Source organism: Branchiostoma lanceolatum, chromosome 1, assembly GCF_035083965.1.
Source record: "Branchiostoma lanceolatum isolate klBraLanc5 chromosome 1, klBraLanc5.hap2, whole genome shotgun sequence".
NCBI lineage: Eukaryota > Metazoa > Chordata > Leptocardii > Amphioxiformes > Branchiostomatidae > Branchiostoma > Branchiostoma lanceolatum.
In genome coordinates, this window is record NC_089722.1 from 19,829,503 (window position 1) to 19,854,995 (window position 25,493).

At 39.2% G+C, this 25,493-nt stretch overlaps 1 protein-coding gene across 2 annotated transcripts; it reads right to left on the bottom strand.

The window, feature by feature from the left end:
• Positions 1–1,403: 1,403 nt before the first annotated feature.
• On the bottom strand, positions 1,404–24,581 carry LOC136440013 (LIM domain kinase 1-like). Of its 2 annotated transcripts, XM_066435758.1 has the most exons (15): positions 24,199–24,581; positions 23,988–24,081; positions 18,223–18,358; positions 15,982–16,091; positions 15,329–15,499; positions 14,748–14,841; positions 14,171–14,391; positions 13,800–13,971; positions 13,329–13,415; positions 12,482–12,613; positions 11,960–12,019; positions 11,252–11,317; positions 10,613–10,846; positions 6,470–6,624; positions 1,404–5,959 (listed from the first exon to the last, which is right to left on the bottom strand). In XM_066435758.1, exons 1-15 carry the CDS (start codon positions 24,209–24,211, stop codon positions 5,776–5,778), a joined length of 1,929 nt encoding a protein of 642 aa, XP_066291855.1. In that variant the 5' UTR covers positions 24,212–24,581; the 3' UTR covers positions 1,404–5,775. The 2 variants fall into 2 exon arrangements, with proteins under 2 accessions (XP_066291855.1, XP_066291862.1); XM_066435765.1 differs by lacking the exons at positions 23,988–24,081; positions 24,199–24,581 and adding an exon at positions 22,398–22,516.
• Between the last annotated feature and the right edge of the window lie 912 nt (positions 24,582–25,493).

Below are 25,493 nucleotides of genomic sequence, written 5' to 3' on the forward strand. Positions count from 1 at the left end.
TGTAGGTTAGCAAAAGAGATTCTGATAAGTTGTCTTGTAAATAATTGTGTTGAGCAGGAAGCGAATGTGACATTTGTCTTATAAACCAGCGAACAACTATGTGGTATAGTTCTCCCACGAAGCCCTCAGACTGTGACAATAAGGGACGGAGAGTTTTTGACGTAGCCAACTTCTAATGCATGGTTATCGAAGCTTTTCAGACAGTGTTCTGAATACGTTAGTCTGTCAAGTTTGCATTTCTAGCGGTATTTCTGATGTTGCATCTAGCACATATCCCTAAATGCCCCGTTTTCGAAAAATCCCGAATTTAAGTACCCCGCGAATTTATGTTACCCAACGTCACATACATCTTTTAAATTTAAAGCTGTAACTTAGGTCAAATATTTATGGTTATACATGTGTATACACTATCGATGGTGATTTGAGGTTTGAAACTCTCACAAATCCAAACCCCTTTGCGAGCATTTCACTATTTCCCAATCCCGAAAAAAAACGGAATTTGGCAATTTGACCACGTGATTTTGTAACAGAAGAAAAGACGTCGAAGTTTGGTCGAACCCTTTGAGTGACGATCAATTTACAATGGCCATTCCAGACTGCTGTGGACAACAGTCAAATATGACACAGATTTATAAGCTGCTTGTTCGTAATAAATACATTGAAAGACATAAAACTTCTGCTGCTGCTCTCAACTGGTACTTCTTAAACTGTTTGATTAGCGGTATCTTAGGGCTTCTGTCCACGCAAAAGTGTGAAACGATGACATCTATTGGTAATATGGGAAGAGTCCCGAATACATTGTCATAACTCTGACGGTATTGAAGCGCCGCCTAGTAACAGGAGATGGCTAAGCAACAGCTTACGAACAAGAAACCACACACCGTATTGAAGCGAACCCTAGTGATGAGTCATGGAACCTCAGTCAAGCAACGTCTGATGTAGAGCAATCGACTAGATTTGATACGGAGTGTATATAGAATGTAATGCAATCGACGATAGAGATCATATCTCTTGGATGGGTCTATTCATATTATTCATCAAAGAACGGACTGATATCATGTTACATTTATGTTATAGTATTTGTTGTCGTTCATCTTACATCCGTTGTGGGGCGCTATTTACAGAACAATATGAAATTCAATGTCGTAACCAATTACAGATTCTACTGTATGTAGTTTTGTGTGTACACAGTATTTGGAGTTCCAATCTTGCTCTCTAGTGACAGCCTTTGGGTAGCACTCTTAAGCAAGGTCTTTTCTATCATTTAACTTGGTATATTACTAGACGTAATAATCTCTTCAATATTTTGCTAAATCAGATATATAGGGTTTAACTCTGTTGGGTAAGTACCAAAAAATGATATATAAAATACCTGTTACTTTTATGCTCCAAAGAGAATAATGGAACGAGGCATTCTTTATTCCTTGCAACATATCAGCATTTTTATTTTAACAGCCAACAAATGAACAGATATGTTCACAATACATTAAACACACTGTGTGTCTATTGTCTAATATACAAAGGCTTAAGCTCCTTCGACAGTCTTCACTGTCAAGGAAAATAAATATGTTCACAACAAAGTCATGGCAAGTCTATTTGTACTGAATGGCGTCATAGCAGTATTGTTACTTTTTTTTCCACAGATATTTTGTAAATCGTTTAACTTTTCCACACAGTGTTTCATGATTGTACTAGCCTGAAATACAAATCTATAACAAAATAATATTCACTTCAAGGATTTACAGCCAAGCTGGTTTGCAATTGATACTTACCCTTTCCAATCAATTATAGATCTATATATAGTGCAATTTCACAATTTCTAGCAAAATGGTAATTCAGATACACCTTACTTGGTCCACTATGAAGTGGACAATCAGGAACAGCATTCTTTTTTAACCTTCGTTAGTAATCTTAATTCCTAAATTCGTCAGTCTGAATCATTCCTAGGAGACTATTACAATGTATGCACCTCAGGCATAGTCAGTAACTTACTGTAAATGCAGAAATGTTCACGGAGGTTTTATGTTCGCGGTTAAAACCACCGCAAAAAGCCGTTCCATTGTGTGACTGTAGCGCTCAACTATTGTTTCAAACGCGTAATCAAAACCACTGCGAACACTTCATTCTCTCCTTTCTGCGAACTTAAATCCCCGCGAACATTTCTACATTTACAGAAGTTCTCTCATAGAATTTCAAGTGGGAAAACAAGCAAAATGTTAATCCTTGCAATGCTATCAAAGTAGGACTGGTGTATCCAGCACCAGGCACTTTCTGTCCAAATGCAACTGGTTTGAGGAAGAAATTTTCTTTATTCTCTTGAGTTTTCCACATTTTTCAGATTTCAGCTTCATTTCAAAACATACCATCATTTTGTCTCTTAATTTTATGTCAACTCTCGTATTTCTACCCGAAGACTGCCACATTTATAAGATAAAACATGAATTTGAAGAGATCTACTTATTTAGTATCAGTAATGCGAGAGGTATGCACACTTCAGATATCCAGGTGTTCAAGACATCCTTGTGAAGCCCTCGACAACACCGTTTTCTAATGTGGCAGTCTTAGAGTACCCGGAAGGATTATGTCAGAGCTATTTTAACTGTTACAACTTTTTTTCTTAATCATCTGCAAGCACTGGCTATAATCTTGTTGTTCACACTTTGATAATCCATCTTGAAATATTTCTACAAACATTGCTAAGTATGGCCCGATTTACACACAAGTTTCCGGAGTCAACTCGGGGCTGTGTGTGAGGAGCTTTGGGCTGCTCAAGTGGAGTTTTCCTACCAGAATACGCTACTTGAGAGACCTAGGGTTCTCTTTGCACAGTCCTGAGTCAACTCCAAGTTGACTCAAAAATGTGTGAGTAAACCCAGCCTATATTGCACAAACAAAGCAAGCAGCCTCACTCAAAGGTGGTCTCGCCACCAAGGAATTTAGCCTCCTTTGCAGATTTCCTGGAACGGCGGTGTATATATTGGGGGGGGGGGGGGGGGGGGTAGGGGGGGGGATGGTGACGTGAATTCTTACACGGGCCAAGGTTCTCTAATGCCAGCTCTGGGACTTTCGCCTAGAGGGAGTTATGTCGCCGAGGGACATTCACCTTTCCATACGTATGTGTAAGAAATCGCGTATCCCCCTTCCCAATATATGCGCCACCATTCCAGGAAGTCTGCAAACGAGGCTACAAGGAATTCACAAATCCTTGAATAAGTACAAGACATAGTACTAGTAATACTGTTAGACTGAGGGTGCTAACTAAGCTTCACAACATACACTGGCAATCTGGAATCATATTCAATACTATACTGAGTCACAAATATCCATAACAATTTTGTTTTATATGCAGGGAATGATCTAAAATCTTCCATAAGAATTCAAGAAACTCCAAAAAAAACATTTCTATGAAGGAAATGTACAGCACAAACATGTACCATTGTACAATAAATAAAACATCAAAATATTTATAGGGCCAAATACCACTAAGCATGAGAAGTACTATCAAACATTAACAACAAAATTTAACAAAATTTTTACTTGAGATATTTTCATGAGGTAACTCTGAGTAAGAAGTTAAGCCTGTATACCTGAAAATATCCTCTTAACAAGACATTTTACAAAAAGTCGTAATTTTGGCAACAACTCCCACAATTCTGATGGAAATATGATATTAGAATGACTGTTTATTATGCTTTATGGTGTCAACAAACCAACATTTGTAACGATTTTTAGTGGTCAATAAGGGAGAAGTATCCTACCTTAAGACGTAGGCTTAATCATTTGAAATTTGTATGTTTTCATTGAGCAACATTTGTTTGTTGAAGAATGAATTTTCCAAGTACTTCATAAGAGTAAGTTTCCAAAAGCTCAAACACAAGTAAGTTAATCATTTCAGTTTGACAAGGTTTGATTCAGTTCAGTAAGTTAACCTCTCACCACACCTGCCTTCTGCCTCTCTCATTACTCTGTTGACCAATCAGATGTGAGTACAGCTTAACAAGGTCTACTTTACATCCCAGTGAGCAAGACATGTGAGAGGTTTGGGCTCAGCGGGCCAATTAGCAATGAAAGCTTTTTGCTGACTTGACTTTCTGGGCGCCTGAGTATGATGACATTTAACTGTAAAATACTGTAAATTCATTTACTTTTGCAGGGACTTAATTTTGCAGTAGAAGGGGAAAGGAGGTTTCCGCAGTGTTTTAAGTTTGCAGTGATGTTTTATGTTTCAATTGTTTGTGGTTGAAACAATTCTGCAGTATACAGTTAGTAGTAGATTAGAAATTATTCGCGGTGTCGTGAATCTGTGGCAGGGAGGTTACCGCAAAAATAAAACCACCGCAAATATTTCAAGATGAACATGTACTCATGCTGCCATGCACGTTATGCAACTCGCACTGTTTGGGGGTCAAACCTGTAGCGCACTGAAGTAGTCGTTTGGCACCCAAATCCCTATTGGTTACAGAGTTAGGCAGCAGGGAGAAGGTTAAGGAAAAGTACATTATGAAGCCAAATTCTTCTGAAACGAACATTTAAGTGGCAAACAGCATTATCTGCAAGATTGTCTTTCAATAGTGAGTGAATTCGATTCCATCCAACCAGTCATTTTGATTCGTAACATTTTAGCAGCTTTTCATTTCATCAAAATGAGAACTGTGTTTCAACAAGTCTTGCTGAAGATTTTTGAACGTAAACCTAAGTTGACATTTTGATGAATCGGATGGAATTCACCTAACAAGACACCTGTGTTCTTGCTCACACACAAATACTAATTGCTTACATAAGATGTTTTTTCCACGTTAAATTGCCTCTGTTGGTCAAAGGTCAGACCAATTAAGCTACGGTGTGCCCTCAAGGGTTTTGTAAAACCGCATGATGTAAATAAATATGACTGTTCCCTTGAAGGTTACTATTGAATGAAAAACATGCTGGTTTTCTAAGCTGTGAAAGTTGTATACATGTAAGGAGGTTGAAAAGCTCAGTCTAATAGGCACAGCAGAAGTCCAGGAAATAAAAGACGGACGCCTAAGACAGACGGAAAATGACAAGAAAAAAGTCTTACATCGGATGAAGTTAGACATCCGGTCTCCAGGTAATAAGATACAGATTCTGAAAGTATAACAGTTACTCAAGCAACTGGATAGATTTTGGAAACAGTTAACTGAACCTTAAAGTTTCCAGAATCTATCCAGTTGCTTCATGCAGTAACTGTCACATTGCGAGTATTACATTCACTATTCACATCCATAATTTGCACTTCTCGAAATCTGGAAAGATCAGACATTCTGCCAAACATTTAGAGACTATGGAACGAAGTCTTGAATACTAACTAGTATAGCCAGTACATCTCGGATCAGGAGCATCTGTCATCTGATAAACGTTGATTTAGACTTCAAATAATACATGCAACAAAAGTCTGGGGACCACAAAGGGCTGTCTCCAGTTTTCAGTTATTATCCGTCCCATTCGTTGTATGGGGAAAGGCTATCGTAGGCCTTGCAAGGTATTAACAATGTCATTAATAGTTGGGGCGTTGCAAAGGAAAAATTTGACTCAATTGGAGTTTGGTCAATGTTCATGTTCGTTGTTGAATCTGTCTGTTGATGATACTTCGAAAATATGTCATTCATGACTTTTTTTGTCATGAAATTTAGATTTTTGGGGAGAAATTTTTGTCTGTCTCCACAATCAAATTTCCACCCTGGGACAGAGGGACGGGTCCTGGAGATAGCCCTGGGTTCGATCGTTTTAGATGTTTCTTTGGCAAGACCTCGGTAACTATAGGTTGATGACATCATCATCAAACATAACTGTTATACTAGGCATGAAAACGGCACCCTGGTCATGATAGCTTGGTTGGCTGCTGGTCTGGATACATTTCAGCTCCGAAGACAGTGGGATCCCGTGCTCCAGGTGCAAGCACAACGACTCGAACCAGCTTTCCACCTGATAGAAGTCCGGTCTGAAAGTACACCAGAAATTGGGAAATGTCAACGATTGTCAACTACAAATCAATTTGTTTCTCGTAATCTTTTCAACCCGATTCTTCTCTTTTTGTCTTTCTCAACTGAGGTGTAAGCACAAGGGCTCTAACCAACTTTCCACCTGATAGAACTCCGGTCTGAAAGTACACCAGAAATTGGGAAAATATCAACGATTGTCAACTACAAATCAATTTGTTTCTCATGATCTTTTTAACCTGATTGTCATTATTTGGTCACACTGAAGTGAAGTTTGACCATTTTTAAAGTAGTCAATAGTGCTATGGGGCTTTGCTACGGCTCGCATTTGTAGCCAAGCACACCGGGTCACACCTACTATTCTCGATAAGTGGCTCGGGTTCTTTTACATACAGGTGGTCCTTATGTACTCATGCTAAAGAATATGATGTATAGTAATGGTCCTTGTGTAGAGCTGATAGAGGAGAAAATATGCTGTAAGCCTAGAAAGAAAAAAAGAAAGAAATCCCCACCTTTTCTCTGGATCAAGTTCACAGCACATGGCGGCGACCTCGAAGAATGGGGAGGGGCAGTCGTGGCAGAACTTGCTCCTGAACACTTCCACATTCAGCCCAAAGTCGTCAGTTCTGGGGAGGTAGTCTGGGTCCGCGTTCACTCTGCCAATTATCTATAATGTGAAAGTGAAGATTAAAACAAACCGTCTAGTGATCAAAGACCCGATACACACTCGGAACATTTTCTGGACATATGACAATGACATAAGACAACGACGTACATCTGCCTTTTCCCTGTGTGTGCCTCGGCCCCGAGCATCGTCAAACTCTGCACCTATGCACAAATCATTAACACTTGATTTAAATTAGAGTCTTAATTTGGTTGGCATTGTCAGGATGATGCTAAAAATTCTACAGATGCAGGAGACGGAAATAAATTTTCTAATGAAATTGTATGAAGGATTCTGTACCGAAACTCTACAATAGCTGTGTACTGCTAAATAGTTTCAACTGGTTAGCAAAGTTTTTTGTACACAACCAAAAAATCATATACGCAGCGTTTCTGCAACTGCCTGTCACCATCCTCAGGGCAATACTGACTGCTTCTACTTTGCACTGCATGTATGGATCAGAAAAAGTACTCCAGTCATGAACTGTGATGGGGGGGGGGGGCGGTACACAAACTCAGTCATTTTTTGGACTGCATTTTTCGTAGTGTAGCAGCGACACCTAGCTGCAGTGCAAAGCGGGACCAATTGGTATTGTCCCGAGGAAGGTGACAGACACTGAGAGAGTCACTGAAACCTCAACTACTAGAATGAACCGTTTGGTTATGTGCAAAGGACTTTGTTATCCACCATTGGTTTTTATTTGTCACAATGTTCTCAGGCAAACTAGCCCTTCCCTTGGTACTGAAATGCCATCTGTTGTTAAAGACAATGTTTATTTCGCTGCTAACTCAACCCTTTTTTCTGCAACATATTCAGACAGTCACTGAAATGTGCACAGGCCATGGTAAACCTTACAAAAGTCAGTAAAAGAAGATACAGTAAGAATTCCAATTACATCTTGCTGGGAGCTTTGGCTGAATTCCAAATGCCATGCTCTTCTTGATGGTCTGCATGGCCCTTTGCCATATAAGGCATAGGCAATCTTTTTGGAATTACCCAACATAAAACAAACAAAGGAACCATTAATTTGAAGGGAAAGCTTATATATCACCATAATTTGTAGAGTGCTAGCCACATTTTGCATAATTGAATCCTGAATCTTGCGTAATGTATAGGCGTTAGTGTAGTTCTATATAATGTCCTTGTGAAGTTGTGTAGTTAGTGTAAAGTTTTGCCCCCCCCCCTCCATGCAGGCTAGGCTTATTGTTATTCTGTGGCCAAAATCTTCCAAAATGCAGACAATTACTCCCACCCCTCTCCCAGAGCAACTGATTTTCAACAGCTGTGACTTATGCAAACTCGGCAAAATAAATTTTGGGGCTAGACCATTTTAGGATGTTGGGTGAAGAAGAAATGTACTAGATAGTTGCCTCTAAATCCTCTTTTTAATCTGTTCTTGTAGCCATACCCCATCCCAATTTCTTTTTCAATCCCCATATAAGGGTACATGTATTTTGTACTTTACAATCAAAAGGAATCATAATGTACATCCCCCCACTCTTAACTCTTAATTGGAACATCCCGTGGCCTGTTTCCATGTAGACTGTACAAATCAGCCGACTTCCTGTAAACAACCTTTGAAATTATGCCGCTGTGGAGACAGGAAATTAGCTCTGATTTCAATGCTGGAAAGAGCCGAGCTGAGTCTTTTGTGCTGTCGTGAGAATTTTATTCCTTTAACACTGATTCCCTCCCACACACAGATGGTGTCGTGACTTTGCCTACATCTCTGCCTTGATTCCGTATCAGGATGATTCGACACTTCATATACCAACTCAGCTCAGTAAATAGGGCGAAGTAGATTATAAGGACCCCTGGTCAACTATCTGAGGGTTAGATTTACTCTCCAAGCAGAGGTTCATGAGGAAAATTGTGACCTTTTTAAACTCGTATTGTTTTTTTTTTTTTCCGCCCTGCCCAACGTTCGGGCCATATGATAATACCGTAATAAGGCCACAATTTTCCCCAACAACCTCTACTTGGAGTGTAGGTTAGGTTCAGGGTACAGGTTAGGGTATGTTTATAGGTATGTGTTAGGGTTAGGCTAAGGGTTTGGGTGAGGACTAGGTTAAGGGTTAGGGTATTGGGCCGAGTTGATCTGATTCAAGCCATGGGCTGAGCCATTAGTTGGTAAAGGGACGTCCTACAAGGTTATACATTTATGTAACAAGTCTCTGCAACTTCCTGGCTTCAAAGACGTAACAGCTTTATGAAAAGATTACATTAGCCTGTCTCGATATTGACATTATTCCAAAGGTGCTTCCATAGGTATTAGAGATCAACGAGAGGGACGCAACATGTTCTAGCAGGTTAAAGGGCTTACAACCCTCCCTTTAAATATATACCCTGCTATAAAAACAGCAAGGAAACTTGCTGGCACCTAACATCCATTACCATAATACCGCCACTAAGCATAATACCGCCAAATCTAAAAAGCGATGAATTTTAAGAGATCTACTCGTGCAGCAACAGTGATTTCCGAGGTATGCACACTTCAGACATCAAGGTGATTAATACACTCTAAGAAAGGCCTCACTAACGAGGCATTCGAAGACGACGAGGTCTAGTGTTTTCGATCAATTATCATGACAGTCTGACGAGCGCGTCGTGGGAAGAACATATCATCATGCCATCACACGTTGTCGCTGGATTTGCGTATAATAATCGCACGTGCTTCAAGCTCAAGACGATTATTTAAACAACAGCAAAATAAAGTTTCTTTTACTGGCCTTCAATTCGTGTCAAAGTGTGATCTATCGTCAAGAACGGTTGTTTAATCGCCGTAACTGCGGTTGACCTGGCGCAAAATAGAACGTCGCCATTTTCATTGTTTTCGCCCGAGACTGGCTCCTCCCCCGTAACAGGAAAATTCCCGCGAAAATCTCGGCGAAACCAATAGTTTGAAGGGGCGGGTGTAATTTCTATAAAGCACTGAGAAATGTTTTGCATCTACATGCATCACACTATATGCATTATATCTATAGATGAATTTTTCACCAAGAAACAACAGTTTATAGTAGGATTATGAACCCTTCTATTGTTTGGTCCCAAATCGCGGTTCAAACAATTTGCACCCCTCCGCTGCAACTGGGGACCCCACGTCGATACCATTTGTAATTGCATGGGAGACGAAAATTAGTAATAAAGATTTACTCAGGAACCAATAAATTTTCTGTGATAAACAGCCAATGAAAATGTGTTTATTTGCATGGCACACTTGGGATTCTTCCATAACTGGATCGAACATTGCGGCCGCCGGTCCTCATGAGAGAACTGTTCCTGATTCATGCCCAGCGGCATAGTAGAACTGCCGTGTCAACTTTAACCCTCAAGATATCAATTACGAGGGGTGGTGGGCACGCGGGACTAGTTGCGATCTTGACGATCTTAATTTTTGGATAAGACCAACAATTAATACGACCGTTACGCTAAAAACGAAGCCGCCATTATGTGAACTGAACCATAGTAGAACGCCAGACGTAAGTTTTACGTGATAGCAGTTGTGACGGGCTACAGTAAATCAAAATTCGCAACAGTTTACATCCGTTTTCGATTGATTTTTTTAATCCCCAGACATCGTTTTATATTTAGGGCACACACTACCCCGAAAGAAAGGAACAACAGCTGATGTATAATGGTGAAAAATGGGGAGATAATTGCCGAGTTTCTTCCTGGCGGTATTATGGAACCCCCTTCCGTGCGCACGCAAGTTCTCGGTGCATTTCCGCAACATCTTACGATTGCGATATTTCGTTTTTAGGAGATCAAGAGAGACAAAAAACATACACGGCATAAGTGGCAAAGGTAAGCTATAACATCGACATGTAACCAGGAAAAAACAATGAGTTGCTCCCTTGCTAAATTAGTATCACTTTAGAAATTGCAGTAAACGTGGCGGTATTATGGTAATGGATGTTACATGTATGTGCCATTAGGCACTACAAGGGTCTGAACAAATGAACAAAGACATGTACACTGCTTTTGACCTTACCTCGCAAAGCACGATCCCAAATGAGAACAGGTCCACTTTCTCGTCGTAACTCTTTCCTCGGAGCATCTCCGGAGCCATCCAGTAGGGGTTCCCCACCACAGTGTACCTCTTCTTCCTCTTGGGAGAACCTTTCTTAAACCTTCTCTCCGCCTTGAGGTTCGGAGGTCTTTCCTCCTTCTCTTCCACGATGACTCTCGACAGTCCGAAGTCTGCCACCACAATTTCTTGAGTATCCTAAAGAGTTTAGAAGAAAATGTCTCAGGTTTGACTTTTTTCTTTTATATATAATTACACACAACAAAGTACTGTATTGTAAGTACAGTCAAACCTGACCAAAAAGACCACTCGAGGAACTGATGAACTCTGATCTATACGGACAGGTGGTCACTATAGACAGGATTTTATGGGAATGTTAACTTAATGGGAAAAATTATCAAAGAGACCACCAAAAATGGCCTCATTGGCTATCAAAGGTACGAAAATACCAATAAACCTGACATAAACAGAAAAGGTTAAATATAAATATGTATAAGAGTATTTAAGACACATTCAATGAGGCATGCAAATAAATCATTTTTGTCTTAGTAGATATACCAGGAACTTCCTTCATTGACTTGCGTTGTAGAGAAAAGAAATTACCTGTCTGATAAAGCAGTTCTGTGAAGTCAGGTCTCTGTGAATGATTCCCATAGAGTGTAGATAAGCCTGTAGAACACAAGTATAACATTCAGTCAAAGAAATGGCAGTACAAATACATGTAACATTTTCAAAATTGTATAAAACAATGGACAACATCACTCACGTTGCAATGCATAAAAGAGACAGAAAAGTTGCACAATATCTATCAGGTAATCAAAAGTTAGATACACAGTAAAAACAACTAGATGCCCAAAAGGAGATCATGACATATACCTTGCAAGAACATTGATAGTTTTTGTTTATCGACTTTGGTTTTTTAAATGCAAAATTACACTTCTCTTATTCAACAGTATTTGGTATTCTACTCACTCAAGTGATCACATTTTTTACTGTGAAAGAAATCTTCCATCATATCAATAGAGTGACAATGACAAATGTGGAATGACTTGTGTGTATATATATAGTGGCACTCTGGTGATGAATGACAAAGCTATAATGCCTAATTGAGCCATGTGGGAAAATCCATGCATGTTAACCATAAAGCTAACAACCAATGGGACTGGAAGGTTGATGGTGGAAGTGTGACAGTCTTACCAATGCCAAGTACAGCCCTGTAAATCTTTGAATGTTTGCAGTGGTTTTATTTTGGCATTTTTCACCTCTCCTGTTTTCAACTCTCCGCAAATTTATGAATATATGAATACTCACCATTCCTGTTGCAATGTCTTTTGCATATCTCACTCTCTGGATCCAAGGCAGAGGCTCAGCCTAGATGACAATTCAAGAATAAAGTTTTACATTTATTCCAGGCCAATATATATAACAGTACATACAACAAAAGCTTGTGGACTAACAGAACATGCTGGGTTTAACTGGGTTTTATGGACTAGATACTCAACTGCCTCACATCAAAAGCTACCTACCATCGAAAATCAAGACCATAGCATGTCCAAGACAAGAGATACAAAAAACGGAAGTTCTGCTGCAGTACTAAGCTTAGCCACCAGAGGGCCCAAAATCAGCATTGACTGTCACATACACAACACCTACCCACATACATGTACCAAATATCATTACAATTCATCCAGAGGTTCCAATTTAATTCTTACATGAAAGTTATTGCTTGCGGATACACAAACACATATTTTCAAACCATTTTCATGGAGGTAATAATAAAAATCATATTATCATTACAAGCACATGTTTGAGTAGATACTGTGAGTTCCTCACCATGTCTTTAAGTTTGTCTTTCAGAGTTCCTCCATCGATGTACTCTGTGACAAGGTTGAGTTTCTTGCCCTTGTATAAAACCCCGATAAATCTGAGAACGTTGGAATGGTGAAGACATCTCATCACTTTAACCTGAAACAACAAAATGTTCAGAAAAAAATGTCAATAAACAATAAATTATTACCGTACTGTAATTCACTTTATCTTCACAGCAGCAAAATTTCATGGTGTAAGGAAAATGGATATTTTCACTGAACGCTAAGTTCACGGTGGTGGCAAGTGATTTACAGAATGAAGGAATCATAAATAGTTACAACAGGTTTTTCACGGTGATGATATGTTCACGGTACAAAGACGACCGTGAAAACAGTGAACATAAACTTACAGTGAAAGAAGCAAGAAGTATGCCAAATGACATTTAATCAAGCAGTCAACTGGATAAAATTTTGAAACAGTCAGATGTTTCAGACTGTATTTGCTGTCTTTCATCAGCAGCTGAAGGGGGGAACTAGAGAACCAGGTTTTATACCAAAACTCTGAATTGAAATGTTAACAAGGTAAAAATGAAGACAATTACTGTCTGCTATTACCTTGTACCAATTACTACTCTTTATTAACCTTGCACCAATTATTACTCTTTATTAATTTTCTGGTGCTGCAATGATGCTAACCGGTCAAACAGGCCTGTTAACCTGTTTTGGGCTGTTATTCAGCACCAAGGACAGGTCCAAGACACTTTCTACTTCTGTCTGTAGCAACATTAGAAGCTCCACATGCTAGTGTGCCAAGGAACCAATGGAAGAAAATTATGCCCCAGTTTTCTAATAGATAGGCAACCAACACTTACCTCTTTAAGAAAGTTTTTCTGGGCCTCTTCATCAAACTTGACTAGTTCCTTCATGACCATGACCTCCCCTGTCTCCCTGTGTGTGACCTTGAAAGGAAAACAGAATAATTGTGACCTTGAAATGAATGACAAAATTTTGTATGCAAAGTAAGATAAACTTGACAATTGAAAGGCATAACATCTACTAAGATAAGTCCACCAGGGTACATAATTCCGCCAACCTGAAAAGATACGTCCAAACAGATCTCCAACCCAACGTCCCCCAGTAATTATAATACAATCCTGTATATCTAAACTGTGCATTTGGGAGTGCTGCACTAGAGATCTTTCAAACCCACTGTTTTTGAAAGTGGCAGATATATGTAACCCGGCGGATTGATATATTATTATCAATGAAGGTTAATGCTTGATATTTTAATATTTGTATTTCGAGTAAGCAAAGTTTATATAATGTAAGGAGAAACAGTGTACCTTGATGGCCTGTCCAAAGAAACCCTTCCCCAGAACCTCCCCGTGCACCAAGTCACAAGGACGGAAAATTCTGGTGTTGGTTTTGTGAGGTTTGAACGATTCTGATCTGCTCAAGTCTCTTCTCATTGGAGATAGGGTCCTACTGCCTTGGTAGTTAATCTCTGGAGAGCCTCTAAAACCACAGCAAAAATTTCTGTATTTACAGTACTGTAGCATGGTGTCATGAATTTGCATTGGAGAGATCACTGGGAAAATTAAACCTGTGCCTGCAAAGGTGGTTATACAGGATATACAGATGCAGAAACTGGTGTGTTATGCTGAAGGTCAGTTATACGGCTTGTATAAAGAGATACAGAAGGATCAGTACTCACGGCATTGACATCGTTCTCTCTAGCGACCTTCTTTTCTTCCCCTCCACCTCGGGACTGGAACACTGGCTCTCGCTGTACGACTTGGTGAGTTTGGTTCTCTGTAAGGGGGAGGTGGGCGCCGAACAGTACCCCTCGGACGACCCATCCTGCTCGTGGTAGTGCGGGTCGTGTTCCACTGTAAGTTGTAGCGGCTGGGAAGTTTGTTGGATAATGCTTTCAACCTGTAGGAGAAAAACAACAACAATTTCATGCAATCCTTGTACTAATTTGTACGCAGGAAAATTTAAGAATTGAAACTTCAGCAATCAACCAGCAATCCTTGATTCTACCAATTAGAGATCCTGATCCACGTTCCTTACATTTTTCTGTGCATAATAAACTTAAAATTTACTGAATGAAGAGTACATTCAGAATAATATATTATTAACATAACGCATAGAGATCTCTGTCAAAAGAGACTTGGATCACTGTCTCTATCAGAAGAATCAGCAATCTCTTCCAACATATACATAATATATTGTAGATTGGTTATTTCTATGAAACACATTCAGTACTGTAAATCTGAGATTCTCCCTACCTCGTCCCAAGTGGCAGACTTGATCGGCGTACCGTTGACTTCCAGAATGCGATCACCTGGCTGCAGGTGCAGATCGGGGCTGAGGGGGTCCACCCTGCAAAACATGCAAAAGATTAGTCACATTAACCTTCTCCCTGCTGCCTTACCCCGTAACCAGTAAACAAATGGTAGCTTAATGCCTACTTCAGTGTGCAAAAGGTTAATTAAGCCAACATACGTTCTTATCATTTAGATTATACAGAGCATGACAACCATTTTCTACTGTTCTACTGTGAACTCTTCCAACATCGTAAACATGGCACATATAGGTACAAGTATGGCACACTTTAGCCTATTTTACATTTTTTTGTCCAAAGATTCAAGAATAAGTTATATGCATATACATGTACATGTACATGTAGGCAAATGAGCACATTTTTAGCAAGAACATAGACAGTGATGAAACCATTTTTTTTTTCAATTTCACAACAAGAACATTGAGCTCCAAAAAAATGAGTGGGAAGGAAAAAAAGATAAAGCTGGAGACAAAGAAATCTTTAAATAATAACAGTAGCATAAATAAATGATCTACTGGTACATACTCCTTTACACGAAGACTCCTTCTTCGACCCTCCGTTTTCTCATAGGAGAATCTCTTGCTGCCGTCTGGGGTCGGCTGGACCTCTACGAGTGACACCGTGTGGGGGATGTGATTAGTCGGAGACTTCTGGTGATTGGTCGGTGTGATGATGAGATGTCTGTAGCAGGGCCCGCTGTAAGGGGGATCACACATGAAGTACCATACAATTTCCAAGCAAAATTTGTTTAGTAAGAAAACCGTCCTCTCTGTTAATCAGTTTCTAAAGGTAAAGGTAGTCCTATAGCCTTTTTTGAGGTCGCTGGGGTAGTGGGTAAAATCAACTGTGTCTAGGGTACAGTATTGGAAGGCGAAACCAACCCTCTCTAGCCATTGCCTTTGCCCTCAACCGAAGTCAGCTACCCATTTTTACACCTGAGTGGAGGGAGGATTTAAGTGCCCTAAGCTTCATAAGGGCACAACATTGGCGGCATGTAAGAGGATTCGATCCCAAGACCTCTGGGCCAAACATCCTAACTGTTAGGCCAAGATGACACAGTTTTTCCCTACTAGTAATACAATGAACCTGTAAATACTGTACATAGAAGAATTACTTAGAGTCTACACTTTCTTTTTCATGGTGACGACATTGTTGTCTTATTTCAGACAACGACTTACCAGTACAGCTTGGATCTCTCCACGAGTGCGTATGTGTCCCCATCACCAATGTAGATCCCACAGTTCATGCACAAGAAGCACTCTGGGTGGTACTTGTGTTCCCCAGCGGCCTGGAATGACAGACACAGGCACTGTTTAACCATCAGCACGTTAAGGTTAAGATATTTGACACCAATTTTGTATTGGTTATGGGGTTAGGCAGCAGGGAGAAGGTTAACAACAACACAATGATACTGCATAGCAATGAGTAGAATGTTACAAAGTGTACACAACAAAAACTTGATGACAATACAATAAGAGAGCTGCAATTGACAACACATGTTTGAAAAGGGCAAAGTTATTCAATCTTATATTACAAAGATCTTTGTAATACTCTACACATATAACTTATAAGTCTATATAATTATCTAAATTTCTATTACTGCGATCCAAATTTTAAAATCATAAGCCAGGTTTTTTTAAACAGTTAGTATTCTCAAGAATTGTTTATCCAACAACATTGGTCTGACCAAAAATTGTTAGACCCATGCCCTTAATTTTACGCACACCCTCACTTTTCCACTACTAAGTAGCAAGTTGCTCTACTTTTCGCATCAGTGACTTTACAGAATCAAGGCAAGGGAAAGGCCTGCTATGTCAACACAGGAATACGTTGGTTGGGTTTCCCACGCCTTTTTAGTAAACACTCAAACAATAGACTCTACTCTGACTCTGAAAATACAGCATCCCAAACCACATACCACACTGAAAACACAAGAGTTAGCCTTGACTTATCACAGTGTGTTGACAGTGCACACCCTTTAATTAGAAACACTGGCTTAATTAGTGATAGCAATCAAATAACAGATAGAGTAGCAAATTTAATCCTTCAACTGAATAGAACTTAGAAGATGGTATCATATCAATGACTTGCTGTCTCAATTTCCTAGTTATGTGATATTTCATGTGAATATTGGCTCACAGGCTACACCCACTGCATTCCATTGCATTGAGGAAAACATTCTTGTATTAAGATGACTATTGTTGTACAATGGGTTGTTAGAGCACACAGAATTCCTCTTGAAGCAACTTCAGGATAGCATACATTACAAGGAACAAAGGGAAGGAAGTTGTCTGAGCTTTGGTATTTCACAAACAATCTTAAGACTGTCTTATGAATCCACCTGTCTTCTATTGAACATGATCCTTGGCACCAGTATGAAATTACTACATTTTCTTTAATGAGCCGACTAGCTCATAATAACACTACATGTGAGAAGGACCAGGATTTTCCCACTTAGCAGTTTACATAACAATAGATGCGGACGTCACAAACGGATTGCATTTCCGAATCAACATCCTCTTTCCCACCACAAGTGGGGGTTAAATAATGCTGGACTCTCTCTATTTAACTTCAACTTCGAGTTGCACCACTCAAATATAGGACAAGGTCGATTGATTTGTTACAAGTCAATGATGGTGAATTGCTCGCACCTGTGTAGCATATAGTTTCTGTCTGGCATGACTTAATTTTTGGCGCTGAGGTGTTCTCTTGAATAATTTAAAATCTTGATCAGTAATCATTATTAGGTGCTAGACGAGCCTGGAGACAGATCTCCATCTTCACTGCTACCTTGTCCCCCCAACGACCCGGAGGTCAAGGGACTAGGTAGGTAGGTACGGTAGCCCTTTGAAACACTAAACAACTAAGCCATAATGGGCAGACCTCAGGCTGTATGTCAGCCAAAACTGTAAAAAAAAGAAAAGAATAACTGTCGACATTTTTTCAGTTGTAAAAAGGGCCTCTTGCGGAAAGTATCTAATTGTAGTAGAATTTAATCTAATTGTAGTGACTGCTATAAATGCCATAGACATAATTTACCTAGTTGAATTTGGGGGACAGTTTTTTCACTGCCTAAAGGCTAAAGGACCATGCGGTTTGCTTGTACTGTAATAGAAAGCAAAACAACAAGATGTTTTTCTTATTGGATTTGCAGCCATAAAAGTTGCATATTTTTACACTAAACCCACTGGTAAGGAGGTGGTTTCAAGTTAACCTGCTAAAACCCTTATTTAACCAGTTAATTTGCGTTTATATTGGGCAAAGATAGCCGGCTAAATTAACCAGTTAAATCTTTAAATTAATCATTTAATTCAACCGGCTATGATAGGCTTAATATGAACGGGGTCCAAGTCTCATGCTTACATGTTGAGTCAAGATGGCAGCCATTTCAAGATGGCCGTCACAAATAATGCACCTACCATAATGGGCCCGGTGATGACCTGGGCACATCCGTGGCAGGCCTGGCCGAATCTGGCCCAGTAGTCCCGTCTACAGTACAGGTACCCATCCTTCTCAAAGTACCAGGTGGTCAGAATTAGGTTACACACGGAACACCTGGAATAAACATCAACAAGATATTTGTTGTCATTCATAGATATCTCTTTAATAGAATATCAACAATTTGCATTCATCCTCATTACACAAATGTATAATATGTGCATTTGTAGTACATGTATATGCCAACTTACTATTAGTAGTTTTTATTCTGTAGTTTTTATTCTGTAGTTTTAATTCATAGGTAAGATATAGGTACGGAGATTTGTAAGACAGGTATATTTTCAAAGTACTTAATATATTTTTGTTTCAGTGTTTGTTGGATATCGGCCATGGGCCTGATAAATAAAATATGATAACTAAAATTTATGACCATGATTAAGCCCTTTCTCAATGATTGATAATATGCTTACTCATATGTTCCAAATTATGCTCAGAAAGAGCACATTTTTGTATCAGTGGTTCCCTTGACAACATATCCTGTCAATTAACCAATTTTTCCGGGTGACTGATCGACCAACTTGGACCACAAATTGACATTTTGGCCCGAAGCAGACCGTACTGATCAATAAGAATGACGTTATAGCGTGACAGGTCAGACTGGCTAGAGACCAATTTGCAACAACTGCTTTCTCCATCACAATTTAGAACACTTACCATCCCAACAACATGCTGATCTGGATAGTACAGTGAAGGTCCTCGGTACAGTACAATACTATAATTCCAACTCAGTTAAAAACAAAATACCATAAAAGACTGAAAAATAATCTGATAGAGCACCAATAAATTCTAAATTGACACACAACTTGACAACTATTTATGCTTTTAGATATGGCACAGAAATATAAAGTTGTTAACTTATTACATTTTAGACATCGTACACCTTGTAACGCTCTACGATAATGCAATATGTTTCGGTATAATGTGTTTTTGTGTCTCTGTACATGTAAACAAGCCTGATAATTCGGCCCTAGTTTTAGAAAAACTATTTACTATCCATGTTTATGGCTCAACATGAATATAAGCATTGCCGTTTCACACAAAAAAAATTAATCATGCACGTTTAATCAAAATATAAAGATACTGGTTGGTAATCCACATGTATGTGTTGGCATAATATGTCAGAAAAAAGGATGTGTCTCAGTCTCATTGAAAACAACAAAATCATGAGATAATATCAACAAATGGTTCTCGATGTCTGTCAAATTGTCCTTCCCCTGAAAATGCTATCATGCTAATTAGACTTCCTCATCAAAATTCCGAAGGCGATGCTATCTCCCCTCTCTGCCCTAAGAACGGAAAGGTTGATCACAATTTGGTCGCACAGGGAGATTTATATCGTATGTGTGACTCCGCTTCTGTAATTTGTCTGGCTAGTGGTAGTACTGATCCTGAGGGCTAGTACAGAATACCCAAGCTACTGGTACTCTGTAACTGTCTGGTAGTCTTATGTGCAGTGTTGAAACTACTGGAGGAATTACCAAGTAGTGCTGTGTACCTAAAATCATGTTCAGGTTCAGGTCTGGATTGAGGTCCGCAGAGGTTCAGGTGCAGGATTAGGTTTCAATCAATGCTAACCTTTTAATTTTGCACATTTTACACAAGTTTTGAAAAGGTATTTCAGACGATATCATCATAACAATCACTGCCAAATTGCTCGAGGTGAAGCTCTCTCACTGTAAACCTTGAAATGTTCTCGGTAGTTATATTTTCCTGGTGACCTCTCCACCCCAAAGTCATGACACAGCAAAACCAGATAGTGAATGTGATTGTTAGTCATGATGGATACTAAAAACTACATGATTTTTTTCACTAAATTACACAGCATGTTTATGTCTCCCTTCAACTGTACTTTTTAAATGTTACTTCATTTATAATTTCATAGCCACAGTTTGATTAACCAATAACCCTCAGTTCATACTTTTGAGTTTAAAAACCTGCACATGTTTATGTCATTCATAGTTTTATTTAATAGCTACTATTTTGAATGGCCATCTGTCCATAGCAATTGTACAGGCTATTACAAGTTAGTATGTCTCTTATTTACGAGCAAACTCTTTTAGATGGAAGAGCCCATTATCAATACAGTATATGAAGTGTCAAAGACAAACGGGATAATATACCCTTGTAGATACAGATGGGGTGTTTAAACTGTAACTGACAAATACCATGCCAAACAGCAAAACGTTCTCACCAAACACTACATACAATCGCACCTAGGAAGACAACTCTTTCAAATTATCTACTTCGACTTTTGTTTGTAGATATAAGTGAGTAATGACTGAGTATGCATTTCTGTTAGATTGAATAATTTTGCAATTTTCTCAAGATACAGTCAAACCTGTATTAGCGGTCACCTTTGCATAGCGGCCACCTGCCCAAAGTGGTCACTTTTTGTCGGTCCCTTGGATTTTTCCCATTGACATAAGCATTAAGAATTAGGCTATAACGGCCACCTGTCCAACGCGGTCGCGGCCAGACGATTTTCAGTCCCGCGAGTACAGTAACACTGTCGGTAACGGTCACGGCGCGCCGGTAGAAGCCGCATCGCCACCGCACGCCGGGTTCAAAATCTTCATTTTTTCACGCAGTTATCAAATTTATGTGGATTCAACTGGATAGGATGATAATAAAGAAAACCAGAATGTTTTATCTTTGTTAGAAAATCCATGGTTTGACGAGAAGTCAGTATAATTTTCTTCACATGGCTTGCGTTTGTACATCGTAGCAAAATTGACCATTTCTGTGCATTTCGACTGGACAAATATTACGGCAGCTTTTTGGAAAATACAATTCGCACATGTAGCTGATGCAGTAAGTTCGGGAAATGTTTGAATGCCGGCCCAATATCCGTTTTCCCCGGTGCTCAAAGTCAAAACGTGTTTCGCGCAATTTTCAAAATGGCGCTGATAGTCAGCAGCACCAAGGAGGTTGGCAGCACAAAGGTCAACGGTAGACACCACTGTTTCGGAGTTATAATGCGCTAAATTTATTTTGCTGCAAAGTATCACTGAGGATAATTACTTTACCAAAAGCTTTACAAAAATATTAATAACATTAATATGATGTAAAATTTGGGCTATTGCAATTTTCTGAAAAGAATAAAGCCATCAAAAGATCGACCTTCTTCTGAGTACCCTATTAGCATAATGGTAGAAGCTGATAATGACAAGCGGCAAGTGAAACAACAACAGACTAAGGAAAAGTATCGCCACGATTTTATGTTTCAAAACGGTCGAAAACGAACAGTAAGTGGCAACTGAGCAACATGTATTTTGTTCTTAACTAACTAGGTGGCAACAACAATCGACTTTCTAAAATGTGACTTACCTATGCAATGTTTACATGTGTACTGTACGGTGAATAAATGTATCTCAGTGGGTACTGAAAATATGTGTCACTCGTGGTCATCATTAACCAACATTTTCTCCATAGCGGCCACCTGTCCTTAGCGGCCAGTTTTGGCCAGTCCCTTGAGTGACCGCTATAGACAGGTTTGACTGTATATATGATCTTGACATCAAGGACAAGGCAGTAATGCTAAAACCAGGCTGTACTTTCTGAGTGGCCTAACCACTAAACTACCCTTTGGAGGCCATGACCCTCTAAAATGGTCAGTCACAAATGGATCCAGCCAATTGCCACAAATATCCAAACGCTACATTAGCTACATTGCTCTTTCTGGAAATAAATCAAACGATAAAGATTGGGGGAGGGGGGCATTTAAACTTTGTATCAATTGCGAATATAGCTTAACGTTAACTGCAATCAACCAAAATACTAGTAAAAATATTTCTACACTGGCAATTGTATGATCTGTGATTTAACTTAAGATATGACATTTTCTACAGAGGGTTTTAGACGAAAAATCAGTTTCGTTTCTGCTTTAGAACCAATATGCACAGTCACCTGTTGTTTTGCATAAAAACATTTCATTTGTGTTTCTACAGTATAGCTCAGAACATGTTGGTACTGATACGAAATTGAAAATGTGATAATGTCTCAGAAAAGACAAACGATGGCACTTTGCTTAAATTTCACAAGCACAGGAATCACAGTTACAAGGTCTTAAACATTTAAAGATATCAACTAGAAGTACCTGAATCTAGCAGAGGGGGAGGCCTTGCGACAGCGAGCAAGAATCATGTCTTCACTTCCACCGTTTTCTTAACAAAATAAATTTATTATTCCTGCATAATGCATTACGCTATGCCTGGTGTGCCATAGCTAGTTTATTTTAGAAGAACAGATCATTTCATTTTGGGAGTTTGTCTTGATGTTCAAGTATGGAATGACTAAGTAGAAACTGGTATGTCATTTCACAGATTTCCATTATACAGCATTTACAGGCTTTATTGTTGAATTAATACATTTGAGACAGATTTAGGTTATGTTTGTAACAAAAAATGTCTTTATCACCCCTATTGGAAACATAATCTTACGACCCAACATGTTCTAAAATATTGATGATGAAAGAGATATCTCCCATCCGGTCTACTGTAAAATGGATTGGTTTTGTAGCAAAGAAATTTTCCACATCTAAAGTGGACATTGGCAAAAGAGGTAAAACATCTGCTTTTCTTTCCTTCACTTTCCAACCACTTGTTGTATATATTAAGGTGCCTGTTTGTCTTAGATACCAAGGAATTCAAAATTTCATATCAGACTTAAACATTACAATGTGTTTCTATCAAGCAACTTAGAATACCATTTATTAACTGTAGTTTTGCAAGTCGTTGACAACAGGCTGCACTGAATTTTGAATAAATCTATGCTTAGAGTATGCATATATTTCAGACTTTTTGACAAAAAAAGGGGCCAAACATAAGTGGCAAATTATAAGAATTGAATATGACAAATTGTCCTCACTAAAAAAAAGATATAAAGGCTTAATCATCATAATTTCTACTCCCAACCATTGTTAAACCTTTTCTTTTGTCTGGAAGAATCCAGAGAAACCCATGGCGTCTTGTTACGGAATTCCAACACAATGTTGCTACGTTCTCCAAATCCAAGCTAAATATACAGAAGGCCTAGTCAATATTTAGAAAGTGACATCAGCGACAACGGAGTGATGTCATCTGGTGGGGCAGTGTTGACATTTCACTTCCGGGTTGTCCATGCCCAACCGTTGGCATGTATACCAAGATACAATAGATCACATTTCGATGTGCACTTGTTTGCCACACATTCAAATATCTAGACTGGTACGTAATTCCTTTAAGGAATTGATCGATGAATAAATTAAAATGTATGTGTCTGTTCCCCCCGCAACAATACAATCAAGAACCTAACCATAATTCTGGACACGTGCCAGGGATTTGATCATGTGGGAATTTCTTCCAAAAACAACTAACGTTGCAACGTTATTTATCTGTTTGCGAGCTTAAGATTGCTTAGATGTGTTTAATCTTCTTTTTTATTTTCAAAGAAGAAATACATTGTAAAATATCATGCTAATATTACAACATATACAACATCTGTTGTGGATTAGATATCGATATAAACCGGAAGGAAAGATCGGAATCTCCACTTATCATTCGTGATCATATTTCCACATTTCACCCCTCCCTCTCGCGTACACACAAACCGCTAAATCTGATTTAGCGAGACCTCTCTAGGTCTCGGTGTGTCAGGGCCAATTTGCTCGTTACCGATTCGTGAAAAACAAACGTAGGCTTGTCTTTACCTGAAGCAGCTGGCGTGCCACTCGCCGTTGAGAGCCTCTAGAATCGGTTCATTGACGATGGGGTATCGGCAGCCAGCACAGCAAAGAAGGGGCCCTGTATGGTAAAATACACACCGAAAAAAATTGTCACTTCCTGCGGTTAAAATCTTAGATCAACAAGAACCAAAAGATCTCAGTAAAACGGTGAGAGAGAGCTAGAATTGTACAGTACCTTGCTCGCACATGTTTTCTCAGCTACTGCAACCAGACTGACTTGTGTTCGTTTCACCAACATTCCCTCGGCCCAATTAAATCCCGAGCATGCGTGATGGCACCGACGCGTTTGATTGGTCGATCGCGTGAAATTAATCAACCTGTTATCGACTTTCACAACAATGCTCAAATGATCTTTGACCTTACCTGACGCGTCTTGGATCAAGAGCTCGATTAACAACAACTTTGTCGTGATCTAGCTAAGGAGTGGTTGGAATTGAAAAGAAGTGGAATTTCTATATCCGTTATGGTAATCAGTCTTTGGAATTTCGTGGCAGATTTTTCAAAGAATTGAAGCATTACCAAAACTAACTTGAGAAGTCTGTGGCACGTGGGTGCGTTGCTAATGGTTGATAAGAAGAAAAACACCTTAAAACATGCAGAATTTTTCAAACATGAACAGTAGTAGCCCCAAACGTAACAGATATTTAATTGATGAAATGCCCATTGTTTTTGTGCATGTTTCCCAAAATATTTGACGACACAAATGACGCAAGCCACCTGTTTGTGCTACCGTGCTGTAAAGAGCAACACAAACATGCAAAACATCAAATGAGCTCAAAGGTCATTGTCCGTACTGTTGAATTGTTTCTTCCTACGTCATTTCCGTTCCAGTGGCTGCACTTGACGCAAGTTGCGACGCCTGGAACATACCGTAAATTCGATTTAATTACGCGACAGGAGGGGGAATTTGGTTTTCAGTACAGTGGAATTCGAAATACAAAACACAAAATAAAAACACCGCGATTCCGCGAACATTTCAAGATTCAAAGTACCAGTGACTTACATTCTAGGCTTTCATCCACCGACCCGTAATTACAGAATTTGAAATACGGCTATATTAACAGTTATATACGGACTTACCCTTCTCCAAAAAAAATAGAATTGGTAACGAACAACGAAATATTGAAGGTAGACTTTTGGTAGGGACAACAATATCAACAATCCACTCTTAGATCAAGACGGAAAACTTACTAGGCCTCTTAGGTCCTCCTAGATTACTGCAAATAAATGGAAGACTTCATTGAATATGTACGTTATCTACTAAGCCCAGATAAGGCCAAGGAAAAACTACATTGCCTGTTAGTCTCGGAACAGAAGTTGGTGTGGAAGATATTGTTTCTTTCTGTCGGCCCCAATAACAGGAAAGAAAACGTGGCATATGATAAGAAGGTCACAATCTTTCCCCCCAACCTCTGCTTGGAGAGTAACAATTGCCTGTATTGCACAATAAGATAGATGATCATTTTCTGA

Coding starts and splice junctions, on each gene's coding strand:
- LOC136440013 (XM_066435758.1), bottom strand. Junction 10,847..11,251: donor AGAACTGCTTTATCAGACAG/GTAATTTCTTTT, acceptor TAAACTCTTTAG/GATACTCAAGAAATTGTGGT. Junction 5,960..6,469: donor GAACTTGATCCAGAGAAAAG/GTGGGGATTTCT, acceptor GTGTACTTTCAG/ACCGGACTTCTATCAGGTGG.